At 42.4% G+C, this 20,697-nt stretch overlaps 2 protein-coding genes across 7 annotated transcripts; one reads left to right on the forward strand and one right to left on the reverse strand.

The window, feature by feature from the left end:
* Positions 1-2,861: 2,861 nt before the first annotated feature.
* LOC113561876 (adiponectin receptor protein-like) lies at positions 2,862-6,591 on the reverse strand. Its single transcript, XM_026969417.1, has 8 exons — positions 6,438-6,591; positions 6,246-6,359; positions 5,061-5,336; positions 4,882-4,980; positions 4,075-4,246; positions 3,532-3,929; positions 3,053-3,217; positions 2,862-2,957 (listed from the first exon to the last, which is right to left on the reverse strand). Exons 3-8 carry the CDS (start codon positions 5,304-5,306, stop codon positions 2,925-2,927), a joined length of 1,113 nt encoding a protein of 370 aa, XP_026825218.1. The 5' UTR covers positions 5,307-5,336; positions 6,246-6,359; positions 6,438-6,591; the 3' UTR covers positions 2,862-2,924.
* Positions 6,592-9,408: 2,817 nt separating this feature from the next.
* On the forward strand, positions 9,409-20,630 carry LOC105280869 (arginine-glutamic acid dipeptide repeats protein). Of its 6 annotated transcripts, none has more exons than XM_026968872.1 (8): positions 9,409-9,763; positions 10,798-10,955; positions 13,167-13,526; positions 13,624-13,704; positions 13,936-17,548; positions 18,015-18,293; positions 18,828-19,026; positions 19,129-20,630. In XM_026968872.1, exons 2-8 carry the CDS (start codon positions 10,908-10,910, stop codon positions 19,193-19,195), a joined length of 4,647 nt encoding a protein of 1,548 aa, XP_026824673.1. In that variant the 5' UTR covers positions 9,409-9,763; positions 10,798-10,907; the 3' UTR covers positions 19,196-20,630. The 6 variants fall into 6 exon arrangements, with proteins under 6 accessions (XP_026824673.1, XP_011340032.2, XP_026824698.1 ...); XM_011341730.3 differs by having other exon boundaries at positions 10,816-10,955; XM_026968882.1 differs by having other exon boundaries at positions 9,410-9,763; positions 10,816-10,955; positions 13,185-13,526.
* The last annotated feature ends 67 nt before the right edge of the window (positions 20,631-20,697 follow it).

The raw sequence follows: 20,697 nt of genomic DNA on the forward strand, positions 1-20,697 counted from the left end.
CTTCAATCTCTTGATCGTATTCCGTGTCATAATGTACTATACTATTATCATGCCATATGCAAACGGAGGCAAAAAATCGATTATCTTACTCTTCAGGATGCTGAGCGTCTAGTGAATATTTCATTATACAGGTAATTCGAGTTTTCGAAAATTCTCTTTATGCTATGGAGAAAAAAATCTTGTTCACAATAATGAAGTATAGAAGTCACTCTACAGGAGTCTTATATTCAAAATGGGAAAAAAGTTAAAAACTTTGCATCTTTCTTCTAACTTTTTCCATTTGTGAATATAAAGTCCTGTAGAGGACTTTTTCTATCTACTACTTCATTTGTGAAAAGGCCATTTATTCTGCACAAACAATAAAAGAGAATTTCGAAACTGCAGATTACCATCGCTATAGTGAAAAAATAGTCACTAGCAACTCCAGCTTCCCTTAAAGCAATATAAAATCTAGTGAGTACCGCACTTTAAAACACTCTTTGCCCATCAAAGATATAAGACTTTTCTTCCTGAAAAAGCATTATTTCTTTCGCAAAACTATTTTGTTTTACTATCATGAAAACTTGAAATACATACACAGCGAATAAATGAATAGTTCCCTGCGCATTCAAAACATATTAAACGCTGCAAACATTATTTATAAAATAGTTCGGTCGTGATATTTGCAGGAAAACAATGACGTAACAATGAAATTGGTTATCAAATTTTTACATTTAAGTGAAGATAAGAATGAAAATATAAAATTCTCTCAAAAGTATTATCTTGTAACTAATCATGATATAAAATTTAAAAACATTTATAATAAATTTATTATAGAGAAAGAATATCAAAATGTAATTTTACATCGAATGAATATTTAACGATGGAGAACTAATCGTGATTGAAAATTAAGAACTTTTCACATAATTATACAGAAAAGATTAAATATGCAATCTTTCATCAAAAATGTTAATGATCAGAAAACATATTATAAACAACAAACGTAAATGTATCCTAATTCATATATATCTAGTATGTCTAAAACAATCTATATTGATAATTAATTTAAACAAGATTGTATGGATGTAAAATTGTTCATAATTCAAAGTACTTCTCAATAACGATACAACAAATTGAGTGGTCAATCAATATGTGCAGATTTCTTGAAGTCTGGTTTCAAATCACCTTGAGGATTCTTGTCACGGCTTAGATTATTTTATACCATTCATCATAGCGAGTCCCATCGGAGTTTTGATTCTTAAAAACGAAAATAGTTGCAGGAATTAAATAAGTAAAAACAATTTACTTTATAACTTTGTTACATGAATGTTCAAATAGGTTAATCGCGTTGAATTCAAGGACGCATTTTTTATCTCTTCCTTCTGGTTCAAATAACTTATAAAGTGTTTATCGTAATTTTATATATTAAGCATTTCGAACGTATTATACATATTAAAAAACAAAAGACACATTTGGAAACAGTAAATCTGATGCATTGTTCTTCTTTTCTTTTTTTCATTATAATAGTAACACACCAAAATTCCCATCGTATCAACAATGATTATGTTCAAAAATATTACAGACTTTTATAGTACGGCTATAAATTCATTCACAGTAAATAGTCGCTTCCTAAGTCCTCGTTATAATCGTACATCCTTGTTGCTGCTTTACCTGTACCTCAATACTACATACCAGACCTTACATAAATATTAAGTTTTCACTCGTTCCACGAAAACCTGATAGATGAGCATATACAACTGATGCTTCAATATCATTAACAATTCCAGATATAAAACAGTCGACAATTTTTCTCCCTTAACGGCGAATAAGTTTATCGCTTACACTAATACTCGGTAGCTGTAAAGTTCATGATCAGAAGAATACACTTGAAAAAGAAGGTATCCAAATATTTATGTAATTTCGGAGATTTAAAATCCAAGTATAAGTAACACACGTGCCACTTTTAAGCTTAAGTATTATATTATATATCTCTTTCAAAATTTCATTTTATTTACATTATTCGAATCTGAGGCGCGAATGCCAATTCGGCCGATTGTTCTCATAAAGTAAGGAGCAAATCGATATATGTATGTATGTATGTATGTATGTATGTATGTATGTATATATATCTCTTAACTAAACTAATTTTAAATAAACCTTTAACAATATCAACTAACGCGCAATCATATAGACATCTTCAGAAATAACTTTTGTTTATGTGCTTCTGTGTTTTCTCGCTGCAGCCATAGCGGAATCCAACCGAGACCAAGAAATACTATTTAAATAAATTCTGTTGTATCTCGCACCATTTATTACCATTTTTATTGTTCTACAGCATAGATTGGTAAAATCGATTAAAATAGATTTGCATTTTGATTCGTACACAACTATAAAATACCTAATGATAAATAACTATAAAACTTAAATCCAAGCTACGTGCGATTTTCTTGGAAAACGGTAGAACATGTTGAAGGCGAATAAAAATGTATATGAAAGAATTTATTTCAACATGTATACACTGCAAGGAGGAAAATTTGCAAAAGTTTTTCTTCTCGGTATCGTGATTGGAAACGGCTGCAGCGACAAATCGGAGAAAATCCTAAAAAAGCTAATGGAAAAATCGGCAATTAAATAAATAAGCAACATATTCACTAAAAACACATTCTAACGCAAGTTGGAATTACAGACAGTATATCCGCTTCTATTTTACATCGCGTTTATCGCGTAACTTCCCCAAAACAGTACAGATCTGCTCTTGGCGCACGATTTAGGAATCCTTGAAGTCTCTTTAGATTGAATGAGATGAGAGTTATCAACAGGAAATGAAGATACATGCCCGTATATTCAGAAAGCTAATACTTGTGATGGGTTTGTGCAGTCGCCTATTGTCATTCTGTGCATTGCCATCTCCGTAATACCGTGGTAATGAACGAAAGCGGCCGCAATTACCATACATGGAAGATTTGATGGCTCTGAAACTGAATATGAGACATAATGCGTATAATACCCGTAAGAAATAATCGTCTCTCTTGTACGAACCGATAATATTTAGTATTTTATTGTGCAAACTTACCCAAATATCAAACTTTCCTGGGAAAAAACGTTCAGGTACCCTTAAAGCATAGAATAATGCTCCTAATATATACAGACATCCCATCAGTATTAACCATCCGAGAGATGCTTGACTGATCGCCTTGAACCAACCTTCGGCGACAGCATAATGTACCGCTGGTATTACCTAGGTGCAACGAAGACTCGAGATATTAATCTTAGTAGATGCGACGTGCGTCTTGTATCAGAGATCACAATTATATACGCAGATTTTCTGTAAAAACTTCGATTGGTTCTAGGTATTTCGTATTTTTACATAAACAATTTGCACATGAATGCGAATTTTTTAATTATTAATTGATTTGAGAATCAGATTTCCAAAATTTGGGACAAACGTCGTTTATTATTCATTTAATTTCGTTCGTCATTAGTATCGCAAATGGTTTACATTAGCTTTTCATTGGATTGATAATACTCGAGATAATGGCCGAGATTACTTACCCCACTAAGTCCGAATCCCATGAAGACTCCGGCTCTGAGCGGACGATAATTCGGCTCGCCGAATCGCTCCCAAAGCGATACTACTATGCTGGTTATGCCGAGGACAACCACCACAGAGAGATAAATTAGTTTGGGTTGGTAGTCGCAATAGAATCCATAATAAAGCCACGGTACAAAACTACCCATAATAAGCATAGCGATGCCACAATAATCTAACTTGGAGAACAGTTTTCCAACGCATTCGCTGTGACAATGAACTGTGTGAAAGGCAAACGACATTCCTAGGCAAATTATAGCGCCAGCAAAGAAGATACCAAACACCACTTTCTCCTCCAATTGTATCTCTATAGGAGGTTGCGTTAGAAAAAATATAGCTATACCGATAAAGGCAACGCAGCCTGTAAAGAATAAAAAGTGTCTGGTGAGCAATGAAATTCGTAACAAAAAAATCACAGAATGACGCTTAAACAGAATAAGCTACTTTCCGTGAAATGCACACATCCAGTGTCATCAGTTAATCGAGTGATTTTGTAAGAAACGTACCTAGCAAATGTGTCCAGATATTGCCAGTCTCTGTGTGGATTCGAAAGATACTTTTGAAACACGCATAAAATGAAGGCAGTGGCGGCCTATGACCGGCGTGCAAAAAATCGTTGTCCTGCAACCATCTCGGCAGATTTCTAAAGTGGCATTGTTTCCATGACGCCTCCCACACCTGTAAGTAAACATTTTAGTTTTAATCTTGGCTCATTGATCAAGGACATCAAGTTACAAATATAAATTGAAGCATGTCACAAATTTTTAGGTATCTTCGACACATCTTCCTTTTACTAGCAATTTTATTTCTATGAAAATAATTGCACAGCACATAAATGCAATTAATTTCCGTTTCTCTCAAAGACTATCATTGGAAGGAAGGTGATTCAAAATCATTCAAAATATTTATTAGCTGTGCAAAATTAATTTGATGCTTTTTTTGAAGAAATTGAGCCTTTATTATAAAAGATAACAAACATGTCAATCTTCAAAATATTCATCAGCATTTTCTAATACCTTTCTCCATCTGTCGCCAGTTGACGAGTTCTCTCTCAAAAGAAAGAGAGTAAATAAAGTAAATAAAGACTCAATTGTTTTAAAAAAAGCACCGAATTAATTTGCATACCTAACAAAAATCCATATTCATTCCGTGCCGAACAAGATCTCCACAAGATGCGCCAATCATTGCTTTGTATGTGATTGCACAGTTATTGTATCAAAGTTGACAAGATTTTAAACAAAGCAAATCGATTTTAAATATATCTACCATCACTTTTCTGCTTAATGTTCAAAATAATTATTCTGTTTTCTTACTTTTCGAACAAACTCCTCAGCCTGTTCCGCTGCGTTATGTGCCAAGGCGCCCAGATCAATCTCATCACTCAACACGCCTGCCTTCAATACTTCTGTCATCTGTAATTCACACAACAGATGCTCAAGTAATCTCAATTACATTGCTACTTACATTTCTCACGAGACAACGAGCAGCGTACTTCACAGTCCAGAAGGTGATCATCTTCCGGAGTCGAGGGCAAAGGGCACCCAACTCCGTCCTCCTCTTCTGCCAGACAACTCGCATCATCGTCATCCAGTAACTCTTTAACCTCGTGTAAACCAGGTATCTCACTGTTTAACAACACACGATCGCTCCATGGAATGCGATGTCGTATTCCTGATTCCTCGAGCAAATTCTCCTCTTTGTCTTTGGCTTCCAGAATGGCATCCTCATACTGCGACATGATTCTGAATAGATGTGATTGACTCTAGCTCTGTAAGTACATTCGTCGTTATGTACAAGAGAAATATATAATTCACATCGAGAGTTTTCGTTACAAATAAATAATTTGCACACGAATCTCGACGTAAGCGCTAAATTACAGAATTCCAATTACGTCAACCACAATATTGCACTGACAATGAGACACCTCTCGACAAGTATGTGTTCATTATATCTCGTAATTCCTGATTTACAATGTACATTCAGTATACATGCAGAATATACCTTTACAAAATTCTAAGTTATATAAATATTATAATTGTATTCTTTCTGGTACAAGCTTACGTTTGATGTGCAAAAGATACGGAAACGGATGCACTTTAAAAAAAAGTTTGTATCAGTCGACACTCCAAACCGCTCATAAAACTCGCGAAAGTGCAAAATTTACCCAAGAAGTCGAAGACAAAGTACGTCAAGGCTAAAGTCACGTTCAAAACGAATGATTAATCGTAAATCGCACGCGCGCGCGCGTGCACGCACACACACACGCGCGCGCGCGCGCACGTAGAAAAATGTAAAAGCGATTATTAGTCCCGTTGAACGTGGACTTTGACACTCGACCGTTTAAACACGTATGTAGTCACCATCGCGAATAAAGTTGTAAAAAGGTAACCGATAACGGTTTTCGGCTTTGTATAAGCAGCGTAACTAATTATGTAAGTTGCGATAACGCGCGTTCCGAGTACCTCGTAGTCGTGCTGATTATCGACTGACCGATCTTTAACCCTTCCCCAGCAAAATTATTTTTACTCAACAATTGTTCCCAAGCAATGTACATTACGATTTCATGTCGTCTTCGGTATTTTCTTGTAGACGCGATTCCGAGAATCGGTTCACATCGCGCGACGGACGCGGCACGAATATTAATAACAAGTGTACGTCTAATAAAATGCTTAATCACCGCTAATAGCTTCCGTGCCTACCAGTCACACGCGCTTCCCGCGGCGTTCACATTTGAACTGACATATTCGACTGACTCGTAAAATTGCGGGTCCAATCGAAAGATTAGAATAACCTAAAAAACAGTGGGTTTCTTATTGCGCTGTTGGTGGTCGTAACGTTCGCGCGATTTATCTAATGATAAAGTAGATACCCGCTCGTCTCAGCATATAACACGGCAGCAACGCGTGGCAAGAAACGACGCGATAACCAATCACCTCCCGCTATACATGTAACACACATAAGGCAATTTTTGGCGACCGATTGGCATGCGAGTACAGCAGCTGTAGAGACGCTATAATCAGAGAGAAACCTGAGAGCGGCCACCAGCCTCCTGACGTTTGGCGCCGCCTGACAAAGTGGACGTGAACTAGTTCGTTACGCTCGGCAATGATACAAGTGAGCATTTTCCAACGGTACGGAAAGTACATACCATGAATAGCTACAATTTGGCGCGAAGCGCGGTAGTCCAGTGGCTAAGCGCGAGACTCGTATTTTGCCATCCGCGCAAGTTGGGTTCGAGACCGAGTTGTGATAATTTTTTTTTCGGATTTTTCTTTCTTTGTGTTTGCATTCTATTTTTTTATTATGTACATAATAAATTATTATGTAAATAATGATTTATTATGTTTTATTATATTTTGGAGGTATACGTATATAATGAGACATAAACATATACATTTAACATTTGTAAACTTTTTATTTATTTATATAGTTTGTATACTGTCGAGTGTTTATTTATTATAAAATTCTGACATAACTGTACAGTGTTGCGGATGGAAAATTTATATAAAAGCATAAAAAACATAAATGCTTTTATATAAATTTTCATCCGCAACACTGCACAGTCATAGGCACCAGAGGTTGTGACACTTTTTTTTAATGAGTCAGAATTTTATAATAAATAAACACTCGACAGTATACAAACTATATAAATAAATAAAAAGTTTACAAATGTTAAATGTATATGTTTATGTCTCATTATACATATACGTATACCTCCAAAATATAATAAAACATAATAAATCATTATTTACATAATAATTTATTATTTACATAATAAAAAAATATAATGCAAACACAAAGAAACAAAAATCCGAAGAAAAAAAATTATCACAACTCGGTCTCGAACTCAACTTGCGCGGATGGCAAAATACGAGTCTCGCGCTTAGCCACTAGACTACCGCGCTTCAAGCCGAATTCTAGCTATTCATGGTACTTTTAGTACCGCTGGAAAATGCTCACTTTTAGATGTAAATTTCTCCGAAACCAAGGCTCGTACACCCAAACCCTCGAACACGACATTAATATTTTTACCTTCCCTTTCGAACGCACTATGACTCGTTCGAAAGTAGAGTTTACATGGGAAAGCTTCCTTATGAATAGTTTGGACACGAATCATGTATCATTACCGAGCGTAACGAACTAGTTCACGTGCACTTTGTCAGGCGGCGCGTCAAACGTCAGGAAATGTGCCCGTGGAGATTGGTGGCCGCTCTCAGGTTTCTCTCTGCTATAATCAGAGACTGGCCAAGTGGTGTATAAATAGCGGACCGATTCGTGCGCCATCGTACGAGAGAAAAAGAAAAGAGAACATTAGCATCGGGGCTTGCGATTGGTCCACTCCAATCACACACGAAGCGTAGCCAATCGCGAACCGCAATCTCACCGCAACAGAGATTCGTATACATTTGACCGGAAGTGACCGTTATTTTAAAGAACTGCTATAAAATCGTTTGTATTTCGTGTGAAGACTTTTCAAGTGCAATTGAAAAGGTTCGTGAGTATTTTTATACTAATTTAATTTTTATTGGTTGCCTCTAGTTACTTCAACTATCCCTAACAATGCAATCGCCACAAAAGCAATATTTCACGTCAGTCGTTTTCTACGAGAATTCTATGGAGAATTACTTGGAAACCTCCCATACAGCACCGATTAATACAGAAAGCTTTCAGGAAGGTTTTAAAATCATTTCAAGATTTCACATTTTATATGCAACATTTCTAAAAGGATTCCGCAATATGTCATATGAAATGTTGCAACAGAAATGTTTCTAAAACTTACCACATGCAATAAATTTGAAAAAATGTGAATATTGTAAAAAGTAAAATTATATATATATATATATATATATATATATATATATATATACCTAGACCAAGTATTCGATCTTTAGTGAAGCTAACCAGTTGACAAAAAAATGCATTATCTTTACGTATCCTTTTTTTCTTTCAAATATAAGTGTTGGTTAAACAGAGAATTATATATCTATATAATTCTTTCCTTTTAATCAACTATTTGGAGGAAGAAAAAGGAAAATATATAATATAAGAATGGATCTTTGTCAATGTGCCAACAATTCACGCTTTTTAAAGGGAAACTTGGTGAATACTTGGTTTAGCTATGTATGTGTATATCTATATATCTTATATATATAGATATATATGCATATCTATATACATCTTATATATATTATGTATTTTTTTCATTAAGCATATTTCAGAAATCATATTTATTATATTAATTAGATTGCAAATATTAAATAAAAACGTACAATAAAAATAATAAATACATTTTATATATCATTTTTATTATAACTTTTTAGTATTTGCAATCTTCTGAATACTCGTGTAATAAATTTAAATATAATTTCTGAAGTATTTTCAATTGATTTTAATAAGAGCTTTGTAATTTGTGTGCAACATCATAGGAAAGTTTCAAAATTATTTCAATTAACCTTTAGTAATGCATCAAAAAGATTTCAGCTATTTTAATAATCTTTCGGCAATATTTCAGAAAGGTTGCAGATTGATCTATACCTTTCAGCAACCTTTCTATAAGGTTTTGAATGCAAGTGTCGCGGACATTTTGCTACTCCGGAGTTGTCTCATAACTGTTGCAGAAACATTTTGCAATGTTTATGAGATGCTTTCATCTGTCAGATGAAATACTTCTGAAATATTTCTGAAATGTTTTCGTGCTGTATGGGCTGATTGAAATCGAATCCATTACACGAGTGTAAATTAAGGAAACAAGGAAGATAACGTTTATCTTCATTCACGGTGAGAGTGGCGAAATCGAATCAGTAAATTCGCGCGGATTGCGCATGCCTCGCAAGCGAGTCTGCTTCTCGAGTACGCCCGGCCGTGTCGCTACCATACGCTGAATCATGGCCGCCGCGTTTGGGTGTTGTGAGTACTGATCTTCCACGACGAAGAGCCTCGCGAACGTGAGTCGTCGCTGCCCCCGTATTTCCCTGTTCGAAAAATCGTCACGGAGGCGGTGCACGGTCCCTGTCTTTCAAAGTCAAGCCTGCGCGGCGCCGGAACAGACGCAGGGCCGAGTGCAATCATCTCCGCCGAGGAGCGATGACGCGTGCACATCGTTGAAAGAGCGGGGAACGGTGTGTATGTGCGTGCGTGTGTGTGTGAGAGAGAAAGAGAAAAAAGAGGGCTGCTGCCGGAGCGCGGAAACAACGGGTAAGTTGTTCGCATCACGATCATTTGTGACTTTCTGTTGCGTTCGTCTCGTGCGAAGCGCGACAATCGCGCCGAGCCGATCCGATCCGATCTCGATCTCGTTCTTGATATAAACTGATCGCGGCCTTGCGCGCCTAGACGCAGTCCAGAAACTGTTCGCTTCTTCGCCGACGAATCCGCGATCGAGATCCCGGTGTCGTTAATCGTCGCGATCGTCCCGTAATCCATCGACTCGAACGAATCACTCGAAATCACGTGCTCGTCGATTAGTCCGTTAACTCCTCTCACCGTGACTCAAGACCACTTAAAGCAAGAAAGAGAGAGAAAAAGAGTATATTGCGTGCAAGAACGAAAGATAGAATAAGGGAGAGGGGGGTGGGGGGGGGGGGGGGGATGAAGTGATGAGATGTAAAAATAAATATTTCAGTATCATGTGTGTGATAAAACGCATTGAGCGAGTATCTTAATTTCACGAACATGGAGACTGATATTTAGTCTGTTTATTCACTTATCTCTGTTTCAATTTGTGGAAATTTAAGTAGGATTATGCTCTCCGAGGACAGATACACCTCGTCTTTGCTTTTGGCTTAGCTACGTGTCGTTGAGAAATTGCTGAATGAGAGAACAGTCCTCCTTGCCAACACAAAGAGAACGTTATAGGATAGCTACAAATTAATATACAATATAAATAAATGGAAAATATAGATCTTATCAACGCGTGTGGTTCTCTCATGTCAGGTCTTCTTGTATGCATAGTGGTGTTTATGGTATTTTAACATAAATTATATACTTATGTACTTATCTACATAATTATATACTTATTATTAGCATAATAATATCATCGAGTCATCCAAGCTCGTTGAAGTAATAGAGTTCGATACAGATTATCTCATCCTAATGCAGATCTAGACGTATCTAAAATTGTTACTTCATCAGGGCACAATGTACCATACACCTTTTACTCATCTTTCGTCGAGACAAGCATGTTAGCAGTAAATGTCTTTTGTCAAATCGTTTTTCAATCATATTGATAGCATGACTATACGGTTCAGGGGGTGGATGATAGGAATTTACTTCTGAAAGTCCAAGATCAAAGGCATTCAAAACGCTGGAGAAAGACGGCGGAGCTTCGGAGGAGGGGGAGATGTCTGCTGGTACCCAGGGCGAGATACGGGTTGGCCCTTCTCACCAGGTTTGCCATATATATCTTGAAAAATCTTTTCGCTATTTAGCTATATTGCACAGTGTACATACCTCGAAGCTTGTACTACTCTAGAAGAATTAATTAGATGTTTGTTACAGGGTAAAGAGCGTGTGGATCATGTATGAAATTTATTCGTTACAACTTGTGTGAGGATTACGTGTAATTGCTACACTCATTATAGATAAAGGATTGTGTTTAAGCGAGATTGTAAAGTCTTCTTGTCGGTGAAAGCACAGTCTTGTCAGAGAAAAAAAGAAAGTGATCATTTTGAGTGTGTTAGTCAGTGAATGATGGTAGCGGTGTTAGTCAGAATGTATTAATCGCGAGACAAGCATTTGCTTCGTGATATCACTCGTGATATCTACATTACGTGACAGAGATAAATTGCATTTCGTATCGTCAAGCACAGTTTTCTCTTTCTTAATTGCGGATTGTCTCTTAAGCAAATATAATTATGAAACAAAGGGAGAAAAAGAATTCTACAGATTTTCACACGTTCTTTACGTACGTCTGTGTGTATGTGTGTGCGTGCGTGCGTGTGCATAAGTATATATGCACACGCGTATTTGTGTATACACGTGTTTAGACAGATACGCATGCGCGGACACTTTGAACGGTAGTACAGATTGAAAAACGTACGTGAGAGAGAATATCGCCTAAACATATATATATATATATATATATATATATATATATATACACATGTGTCTAATCTAATCTAAAATATATGAAATACGAATCAGCCGCGAAGTTTCCCAAGAGTAAAGAAGATAAGGTAGTCCGAGATCAACGTGTACAACTTTGTGCAAGAACTCGCGTTTCCCTCGCGTATCCTAGCTCTGTAAATCTTCCACGATGATGCATGTCGCGCGTTGCTCGGAAATGTCGAGAATACGTGAACTTGATCAGAGATAAATTGCTCGAAAATGACGATTTCGGTGGGCGATTCCAAGTTGGCGGTTTTCCGAAAGCGTCGTACGAAAGACAATCAGGCAATCAGTTAAATTAAACTCATCGCGCAATATTATCAATCTCTCGATTCGATGGTTCAACTAACGCATCACGCATTAATAGAGCTTGGCATGTTTCAGGTGTAGACCGAGTCCGCGATGCGTCTGAAACGTTACAAGCTCTCGACGATATTTGTTGTATCGCACGCGCGAGAGAGCCGGGATCGTTCCACCGTTACCGATGTGTGAAACCGACGTTTCAGTCTCTCCTTTTGCAATGCGCGGCAATGCGCTATGCGTAAAACACACGCTTGGAAGCGATGCGTAGAGGTAGTGATCGTAATCCTGCCTGGCGTGAGACGACGCTCTCTTAATTTGAAGTGGTGTTCAGTCACGGTGAAATAATCGGTACGGCCGATAAGCGGGACTAGCTCGCCTTCGCATTGTTTATTAGCTGTTTGGCATACAACAATTATTCGCGATTGCTTACTTGAACCATCTGCGAGCGCACTAAGTACCCATCCCAAAACCGAACAAGTTCTCGTTTCTGGGCACGTCCAGTGGCACGTAAGATATCTCGTACACGTGTAAAACGTACACGAAACGTAACGTTTTATCAATAAGCATCTCCGCCGAAGCAGCGAAGCGCTTCGCTCTTATCCATTCGCGCGTTTGCTTCTCTGTGACTAATCGGCTAGCTCGTAAATTGTCTGTCGCTTTTTTTCTCCTTGCTTGGGTTCTGCCTCCGTTTTACTAGAAATAACGCTCCGATCGTGAAAGAAAGAGAAACATTGAATATATTATGCTGTTTATGCGCCGAGTTATTTCTATCTTTAATCGGTAATCATCGTGGACTTCCGGCGCGGATGATCATCGTGTTAATAAAGTGCGTGCTCGCGTGCGAATGCAATTTCGCACACGTCCTAATGAACGAGGAGGAATAACAGAGTACGAAGTACCGCGCAAATGCGATGATTCTTGCCCACGGGAAGGGATGCCGAAAGGGATACCGATAAAAAGAGAGAGATAAAGCCAATCGCTCCGCTATCAATGCCTATCTCGTCGCGGAAACAGAAAAGCAAGGGAAAAAGGGCTGAACAAACAGATAGATGTACCGCTTTTGTTTTGAGAGAATGTTAGCTCGTTGAGAGAGTAAGCCACGGGGCGTGTAGAGTACGTCACAACTAACTAACTCGCTTCGGCATCATCGGTGCTAACCGCGCGCAATCCCGAATTTTGGGATTTACAGGAGTTGGTTTCTTGTCAGGCCCGTTTGCCTGAGTATCGGCCGGGTATACCCCCCGGAGAGCTGCCACCCGATCCAGAATTCTCCAAGGAGCGCGAGGAGCTAAGATGGGTACCGGCTATGGCGTTGGATGGGGATCTGCTCATGTACCTGAGGGCGGCCCGCTCGATGGCCGCGTTCGCCGGTATGTGTGACGGCGGGTCCCCGGACGATGGTTGCGTGGCCGCATCCCGCGACGACACCACCATCAACGCGCTGGACATCCTTCACGATTCTGGCTATGATCCCGGTAGGGCACTCCAGGCACTCGTCAAATGTCCTGTACCAAAAGGCATCGACAAGAAGTGGTCCGAAGAAGAAACTGTACGTTTCTATTATTAACTCGTTCGATTATATTGTAAAGAATGAGTGAGGGGAGACTTTCTAACGTGCGGATTACCCGTTTCGTTGTTTCCACTAGAAACGATTTGTCAAGGGTCTACGACAATTTGGAAAGAATTTTTCGCGCATCCGCAAGGATCTTCTTCCACACAAGGACACGGTAAACACTTCTCTTTCGATTTCGAGTGTCTCTTTTATTCTTTTTTATTTACGAATATTGTAGAGAACTGATGAGAAAGAACTGAAACTTTAAATTTGGTACTTTGCATTGGATTGTAATATTCATATTTGTTTGTTGAGGCACTAATGTTTCATTACGATAAAACACAATAAACGTATGAAAAGTTAAGTAAATAAGCGACGAGTGTCTCATGTTTGAATTTCTGCGCAGCCGGAACTTGTGGAGTTCTACTATTTATGGAAGAAGACCCCTGGTGCGAATAATAATCGGCCGCACCGTCGCCGGCGACAGAGCTCACTACGGAGGATCCGCAATACGCGTAATTCGCGCGCCGGTACCCCCAAGGAGGAGGTACCGACACCCACTAAGGAAACGCCGACGAGCAATATTAACGCGAAGGAGACCGCGTCCGAGGCCGAGACCGTACCAGTTGGTACCCCGGCCAGCCACAACCCCGGTGGCGAGATCAGTTCCGTAACCGAGGACGACAACTCCGAGGAAGACAGTGACTCGCGGGACACCAATACCAACGGCGCAGCGCACTCGTGCCAGCACTGTTTCTCTACTAGTTCAAAGGACTATCAGGTGGCCGGCAAGGATCGGCTGTTGCTCTGCGCGGAATGCCGATCGCATCTCAAGAAAACCGGAGAACTACCGCCTGCACCGCCCTACCTGTTCCGCCCAGTGCCTGCGGAATCACCGGAGAGTCCCGGTAGGATGCGTACACGGAACAAGGCCAAGGAGACACCGAGGCCAGCTAGACCGCGACGCACCGGCGGTACTGACACACCTGATCAGGAGAAACAGCAGCAAACGCCCGACAAAAGTAAAAAGAAGTCTTCCGGCAAGGCGGACACGCCGAAGAAAGGTCAGAAGCGCTCGTGTCAGACGGACGATACTTGCGACGAGGACAAGGACGGGCAGAAGCGAAAGCGCGCCGGCGGCGGCGGCGGCGGTGGCGGCGAACGGCCTGAAAGTCCGTCCGAGTCACTGACCACCGATAGTAACTCCCTGATGGACGAGCCAGAAAGGGAGACGGAGGGAGACGCAAACGAGAATCAACCGACACCGCCCGCGGTTGCCGGCGTGGCTGGCGCGGAGGAACCCGTGAGTAGTCCGGCGGTAACGACGCCCGAGGAGCCCTCCGAGCCGACGCCGGTGTCTACCCCGGTGCCGGCCGCGATACAGAGCTTGCCGATATCGGTGCCGGTGATACACAGCCTGGAGAAGAAACCGCCAGCTTTGCTGGATCAGGAGCCAATGGATCAAAGTAAGGTGATCGATCAGGCGGAAGAGCCTGTACCGTTGGCCATGAATCAACCATTGAAATTGGAACCGATCGAGTCGACGATGTCGCCGACATCCAACGAGGAAGCGTCAGGCAAGGAGCCAGAGCCGACGCAGTTGAACCTGAGCACATCCCAGCCACCGCCGTCGTTGATCGCCTCAGGTCCAGGTGACCCAGGTCCCGCTACGGCACGCAATCTCTCACAAACCATGCCGGGCATCATCACTAGCGTAGGCTCTCAAGTGATGTCTAGCTCACAGATCCCGGTGATATCACCCAGTCAACAACCGAGCAGCGCCGGTGTCGGGTTGCCGACGAGTCTTAGTATGCAATATGTACCGCCGCCGCCGCCACCGATACAAAACATGCCGCAGAACCTGTCACAAAGTATGCCACCACAGTTAGCGCCAGGCAGCGTGCCGCCAAACGCGCCAAGTATGGGACCAACGAATCTTCGCGCCCACGCGGCAAACGAGAACCTGCCAAGTGTTGCACAAACATTGCCGCAGGGCATATCTGCCGGACCGCCGCCGTTGAATCTCAACATTTCGCAGAGCGTATCCACCGGTATTGGATCAATCGGTCAAATGCCGCCACAAATGCCACCAATGCCGAGTTCACCGCAGCCGCTCGGCCTGACGGTTATGTCGGCCGAGAGCAGGAACGTGGACAGAATGACGGATGATAGACTTTCATCAGGCGAGCGAGCACGCGACGCCCGAATTACCGATTCTCGATTAATGGCCGAACGCATGTCGGAACGTGCTGAGAGCGAGCCTGAACGAGCGGAGCCGAGTAATCTGTTTCAACCAATCCAGTCTGGTGGAATGTTACCAATGGAAAAATCCGCGGGTATCTACAACCTGGCCACTACGCCACCGATGGAACCGCAGAACCTGAAGATTAAGCAGGAGATCATGCCACCGGAGCCTGATCCGCTGCAAAGTCTGAAGGAGGTGAAGGTGCCGGGTTTCCAAAGTTCCTCTTTCCCTGGCCCGAGTCTTGACAACATCAAGAAAGACCCGGATGGTGCTAGCAAACCACCAACGCCGAGCAAGCATTCCTTGCCGCCAGTCAGTCAAGCGGTACCGTCGATTCAGCCAGTCGCAGCATCCACGCCGACGCCGACGCCAACGCCGAGTTTACCGCCACCACCCAGCTCCATTCCACAGCCGGTGATGCATCCAGCACAGCAGCCGAGCCCGCACATGGCTCATCCTTTCCATCCGCATCATCCGCTGATGCATCACTCGCTGTTCACTGCGATGCATCCGTATCACCCGCACGCCTATCCGGGATATCCGCCGGTGGGAGGATATCCGTCCTTCCCGTATGCCTACGGCCCAGTACCTCATGCCATTCCGCCGCCCTCGCCGCAACGTAGTCAAGAGAGCAGCACTATGATGGCGCATCACGTTAGCACCAGTTCGAGCGTCACAAGTAGAGAGGAGGGCGAAAATTTGATCGCGAGCCATCATCATTCGTCCAGTATACATCAGCAACCAGCAAACTTGCATCACGACAAATTGCTGACTATCTCTTCTCATAGTTCGCACAGTCATTCTTCGTCGCATAGCTCGCATAGCTCGCATAGTAGTCAACGTAAACCGTCGCTCGTCTCGGCTACATGTCTATCGTCATCCGCTGCTTCTACGCATCATCACCATCGTCCACCGCAACAGCAGCAGCAGCAGCAGCAGCAGCAACCGGTGGTAGTTGAACCGAAAATTGAGCAGGATATGGAACCTGAAACGGAGGAGCCTATCAGTCCCCGAGGACCATCACCGGAGCCGCGCCTCGAGGACTCTGAATGTCATCGTTCACAGTCTGCTATTTTCCTTAGACATTGGAATCGCGGAGAAAACAACTCGTGCACACGCACGGATCTTATGTTCAAACCCGTACCAGATTCCAAATTAGCGAGGAAGCGTGAGGAACGTTCGAGGAAGCAAGCTGAACGCGAACGAGAAGAGCGTGACCGTGCTGCTGCCGCTGCTCAACAGGCGCGGAAAATGACGACTCCAGAAAAACAACCCGAGATATGTAAACCGCCCAGTCGTGGACCTCTCGAACCAGTGGTATCGCCGTACGATCGATATGCTGCACGACCGACCTACACCGATACCCCGGCACTGAGACAACTGTCGGAATATGCTAGACCTCACACAACTTTCTCACCTGCTAGACATCCGGCTCCACCTGACCCGATGACCTTACACTACCTTTATGGCCGCGAGGCCGCGGCAGCGCAGCGAATGGAAATAGAACACCTGGAACGTGAGAAGAGAGAACGCGAGATACGCGAGCTACGCGAACGGGAATTGAACGACAGATTGAAAGAAGAATTGCTGAAGGGCACACCTCGACCAATGCCAGCGCCACCAGCGGTCGACCCACACTGGCTGGAGATACACCGCCGATACGCTGGCTTAGCTCCGGGTCCTTCCGCTCCGCCTCAAGCCTTGCACCAATTTGGCCTGTACGGACCTCCGCCGGGTCCGAGTCAACTCGAGAGGGAACGTCTCGAGCGACTAGGTAATTACTATTAATAAGAATTAATTCGGTATCTCAACTAGCACAGATAGAGGCATCGTCGACCATTATTCGTTCGATCGTACGACTTGTACCTTTCAAAATTGGAGTTGATTTAGAAATGAAAAGGCTGATGGTGAAATCGTTAGAGGAAGATCGAGTTAGACTGAGAGCGCCAAGACATATTTCAGGGGGATACGATGATAGGATAGACTAGATATTTAAATCTGAACTGATGGCCGATTTCTTCAGCGCCAGTTAACTCCGTTCATGAGATAGCTGACCTTGGCTCTCTACCTAAATTACCAGCAGTGAGATTGTACATTTTAAAAGGAATGAACTCTTTTCTTCTCTGTGTCTCTCGACTAACTTTATTCGCTTGATTAGCTGGGAATGAAGAAATCGGGCATGAGAATCGAGAATCTGTGATCTCTTCGAGATTATGTGATCGAATCGCTGTCGCGTTTAGGGATTCCGACTGCAGCCGGCGGGGGGCCAGCAGGTGGAGCGGCTGGCCATCCCGTGGCGGCTCATCATCACGGCCAGTTGGAAGAGCGACTGGCTCTAGCCGCCGATCCGATGGTCCGGTTACAAATGGCTGGCATCTCGCCCGAGTATCACGCTCACACTCACGCGCATACGCATGCGCATACGCACTTGCACTTACATCCGGGACAGCAACAGGCCCAGCAACAGGCTCAGCAACAGCAGGAAGCCGCTGCGGCTGCGGCTGGATTTCCTCTGCCGGGTAGGTCCTATTCGATGTTTCTTCCGAGCTTCTCGAGGAGCTTTTTCCTTAAGAAAACAACGCTCTCGCTTATTCCTCGTCGCCCGTACCAATTTTTCAACTATCTGCCCCCGTCACCTACCGTCCAGATCAGGATAATCTTCCTTCTCTTCTCCATATCGTCCGTATCGTTAGCACGCCTGCGTATTTCGAGTTGCTCGACTCTGACCTCTGGCTAGTCGCTTATCACAGGTCGCAGGTGCAAGTGCGAGTGGGCGTTGTCGAGGAATAGGCGCGAGTGTGCGTATGCGTGTACTTGGTAATGAGAAGTAACGTTTCCGGGATGTTCGTACCCTCCATGGGGTCCAAGTTGCTAATTTCACGCGTAGCTTCTTCCGCCTTCCTTTGCGAACTCCGTACATGTATATCCGTTTTTTGCTCGTCTATCGTCGGGCAGTCTTCCAAAACCGAGCGTCACGCACGAGATAACATTACTCATTAAGTGATGCCGAATTTTTCCGAGCTCCCGCTTAACACGACGATCTTTGCTCACAGCTGCGGCCAGTGCCAATTACCCTCGCCCTGGTCTAATGCCACGTGATCCTGCTCTGGCTCTTCATCCGGCCGAACTTCTAGGAAGACCGTACGCGGACATGGCTGCGCATCACGAGCAGTTGCAACGACACCTCATGATGGAACGTGAACGATTTCCTCCGCATGCATCCCTTGTCGCCCATCACGAGGAATACTTGAGGTTCGTCCTTTGAAATCACTAACAAAATTTGCCTAACTTGTTACATGATGCTAATGACTTAGAGAGAACAGTGTATCGGGACTAACAAAGAGTGTTTTTTAGACAACAGCGTGAGCGCGAGCTTAAAGTTCGCGCATTGGAAGAAGCCGCACGTGGATCGCGTCAATAAACATATATATTTTTATTTATATATATATATATGTGCGTGTGTGTGTATATATATATATATATTCCCTTATCCGTGCACGCTCGCAAGCGTGCCTAAATCGTATATAAATATATTAATAAAACATTAACATAGAGCATGTGTATAGACCTATATGCATTTATATATTTTATATATATATTTATACATTGTTTAGGAGCGCGTGATGTGCATATGTAAGAATACATACGTATATATATGTACATACACGATACACATATGCGCGGTTCTCTCGACGCAACATGACGCAGTTGGAGACCCCATTCGGGATCTCGTTGTATAATCTACCTTCTAAGATCAGAAATTATTTTTATGGTCTTTCAGATTGATGTAAACGGCAAGAATTATGTATACACACACAAAGCGGGCGTAAATTATTGTAAACGCCTCGCTGTTGTAAATATCATGACGGAATTATCCCAGTGCTGGTGTTGCGCCTTTGTCCAGCATCGGTGTTGGCCCTTAAAGAGAAACGAAGATTTATACGTAGTCGCACACAGAGACGCTTGTCGTTTTTCGAGTCTTGAGAGAGAGAGAGAGAGAGAGGTATCACAATGTTAATTAATACCACCACGCTGTCGACGATGTGTGTACCGTTCGTCGATCGTGCCTGATCCAATTCGATCAATCTTGCGTTTCGAATTTGATTTCAAGTGGTTGGAACATGCCAAAGCGCTCATACGAGGTGAAATTGCACATCGCGGTTTTTACTTCTTCCATTTATGTAGATACATATATTTTATTATTCTCGTATGTGTAATAAATAAACGCGCGTGTCGTTGACTCGATCGAGTCGAGAGCGATTTTTAAGTGAACGGAACGTTTTCTGTTTGTACATGTTTTTAAGCTAGTAAAAAAAAAACGTACATTGAATTAACTGGCTCCAATTATTGTCACGCGATAATAAGGTGTGGGTGGTGTGTACATGTGTGTAGAATGCGAAACGAATAACAAGTAAATTAATGCAAATGTCTATCATGAGGACGGAGAGAGTAACTCCGAATATTTTTTGAGGCCCACACGATGAACTCTCTTCCCCCACATTAATTCAGCTCGTCCACACAGTCGCATAAAGCGTAGTCTAAGTTACACTCTTATTTTACTGATGGATTATTGGACAGTTGTATATTTTCCATAATGTACTCTGTAAGGTTTTACTCGTAAGATTTTTGCGTTAAAAAGTTGTGAGCACTTTGGTGACACAGCCAGCGTTCGTCGGAACCGATGAACAAGGAGAAATGATGATTTTACCAGCGGATGAATCGATACGCGATAGACAATATCGAACGTTGAATTATTAATCTTACGATCCGATTAACCGTTCAGCAAAGTGTAAATTTTACGCTGTGTAACTGATTCGATGTAACCGAATAATTTAATTGAGTAAATATTTCATACGAAGCTGTGCTTTTCTGGCTCTCCGTGACGACGCGGCTTTCCCTCACAAATGTTCCCTTTTCCGCACT

The sequence above is a fragment of the Ooceraea biroi genome, chromosome 1 (genome assembly GCF_003672135.1).
Source record: "Ooceraea biroi isolate clonal line C1 chromosome 1, Obir_v5.4, whole genome shotgun sequence".
NCBI classification, from domain to species: Eukaryota; Metazoa; Arthropoda; class Insecta; order Hymenoptera; family Formicidae; genus Ooceraea; species Ooceraea biroi.

Bases quoted from the DNA above. Each gene is read 5' to 3' on its own strand.
- LOC113561876 (XM_026969417.1), bottom strand. From the start codon at position 5,306: ATGTCGCAGTATGAGGATGCCATTCTGGAAGCCAAAGACAAAGAGGAG. The intron at 4,247-4,881 runs GTAAGAAAACAG...GTTTACTTACAG, and splicing joins CTGAGGAGTTTGTTCGAAAA to GTGTGGGAGGCGTCATGGAA. The intron at 3,218-3,531 runs GTAAGTAATCTC...CGTTGCACCTAG, and splicing joins TGGGATTCGGACTTAGTGGG to GTAATACCAGCGGTACATTA.
- LOC105280869 (XM_026968872.1), top strand. From the start codon at position 10,908: ATGTCTGCTGGTACCCAGGGCGAGATACGGGTTGGCCCTTCTCACCAG. The intron at 13,527-13,623 runs GTACGTTTCTAT...TGTTTCCACTAG, and splicing joins AGTGGTCCGAAGAAGAAACT to AAACGATTTGTCAAGGGTCT. The intron at 17,549-18,014 runs GTAATTACTATT...TGTCGCGTTTAG, and splicing joins GGAACGTCTCGAGCGACTAG to GGATTCCGACTGCAGCCGGC.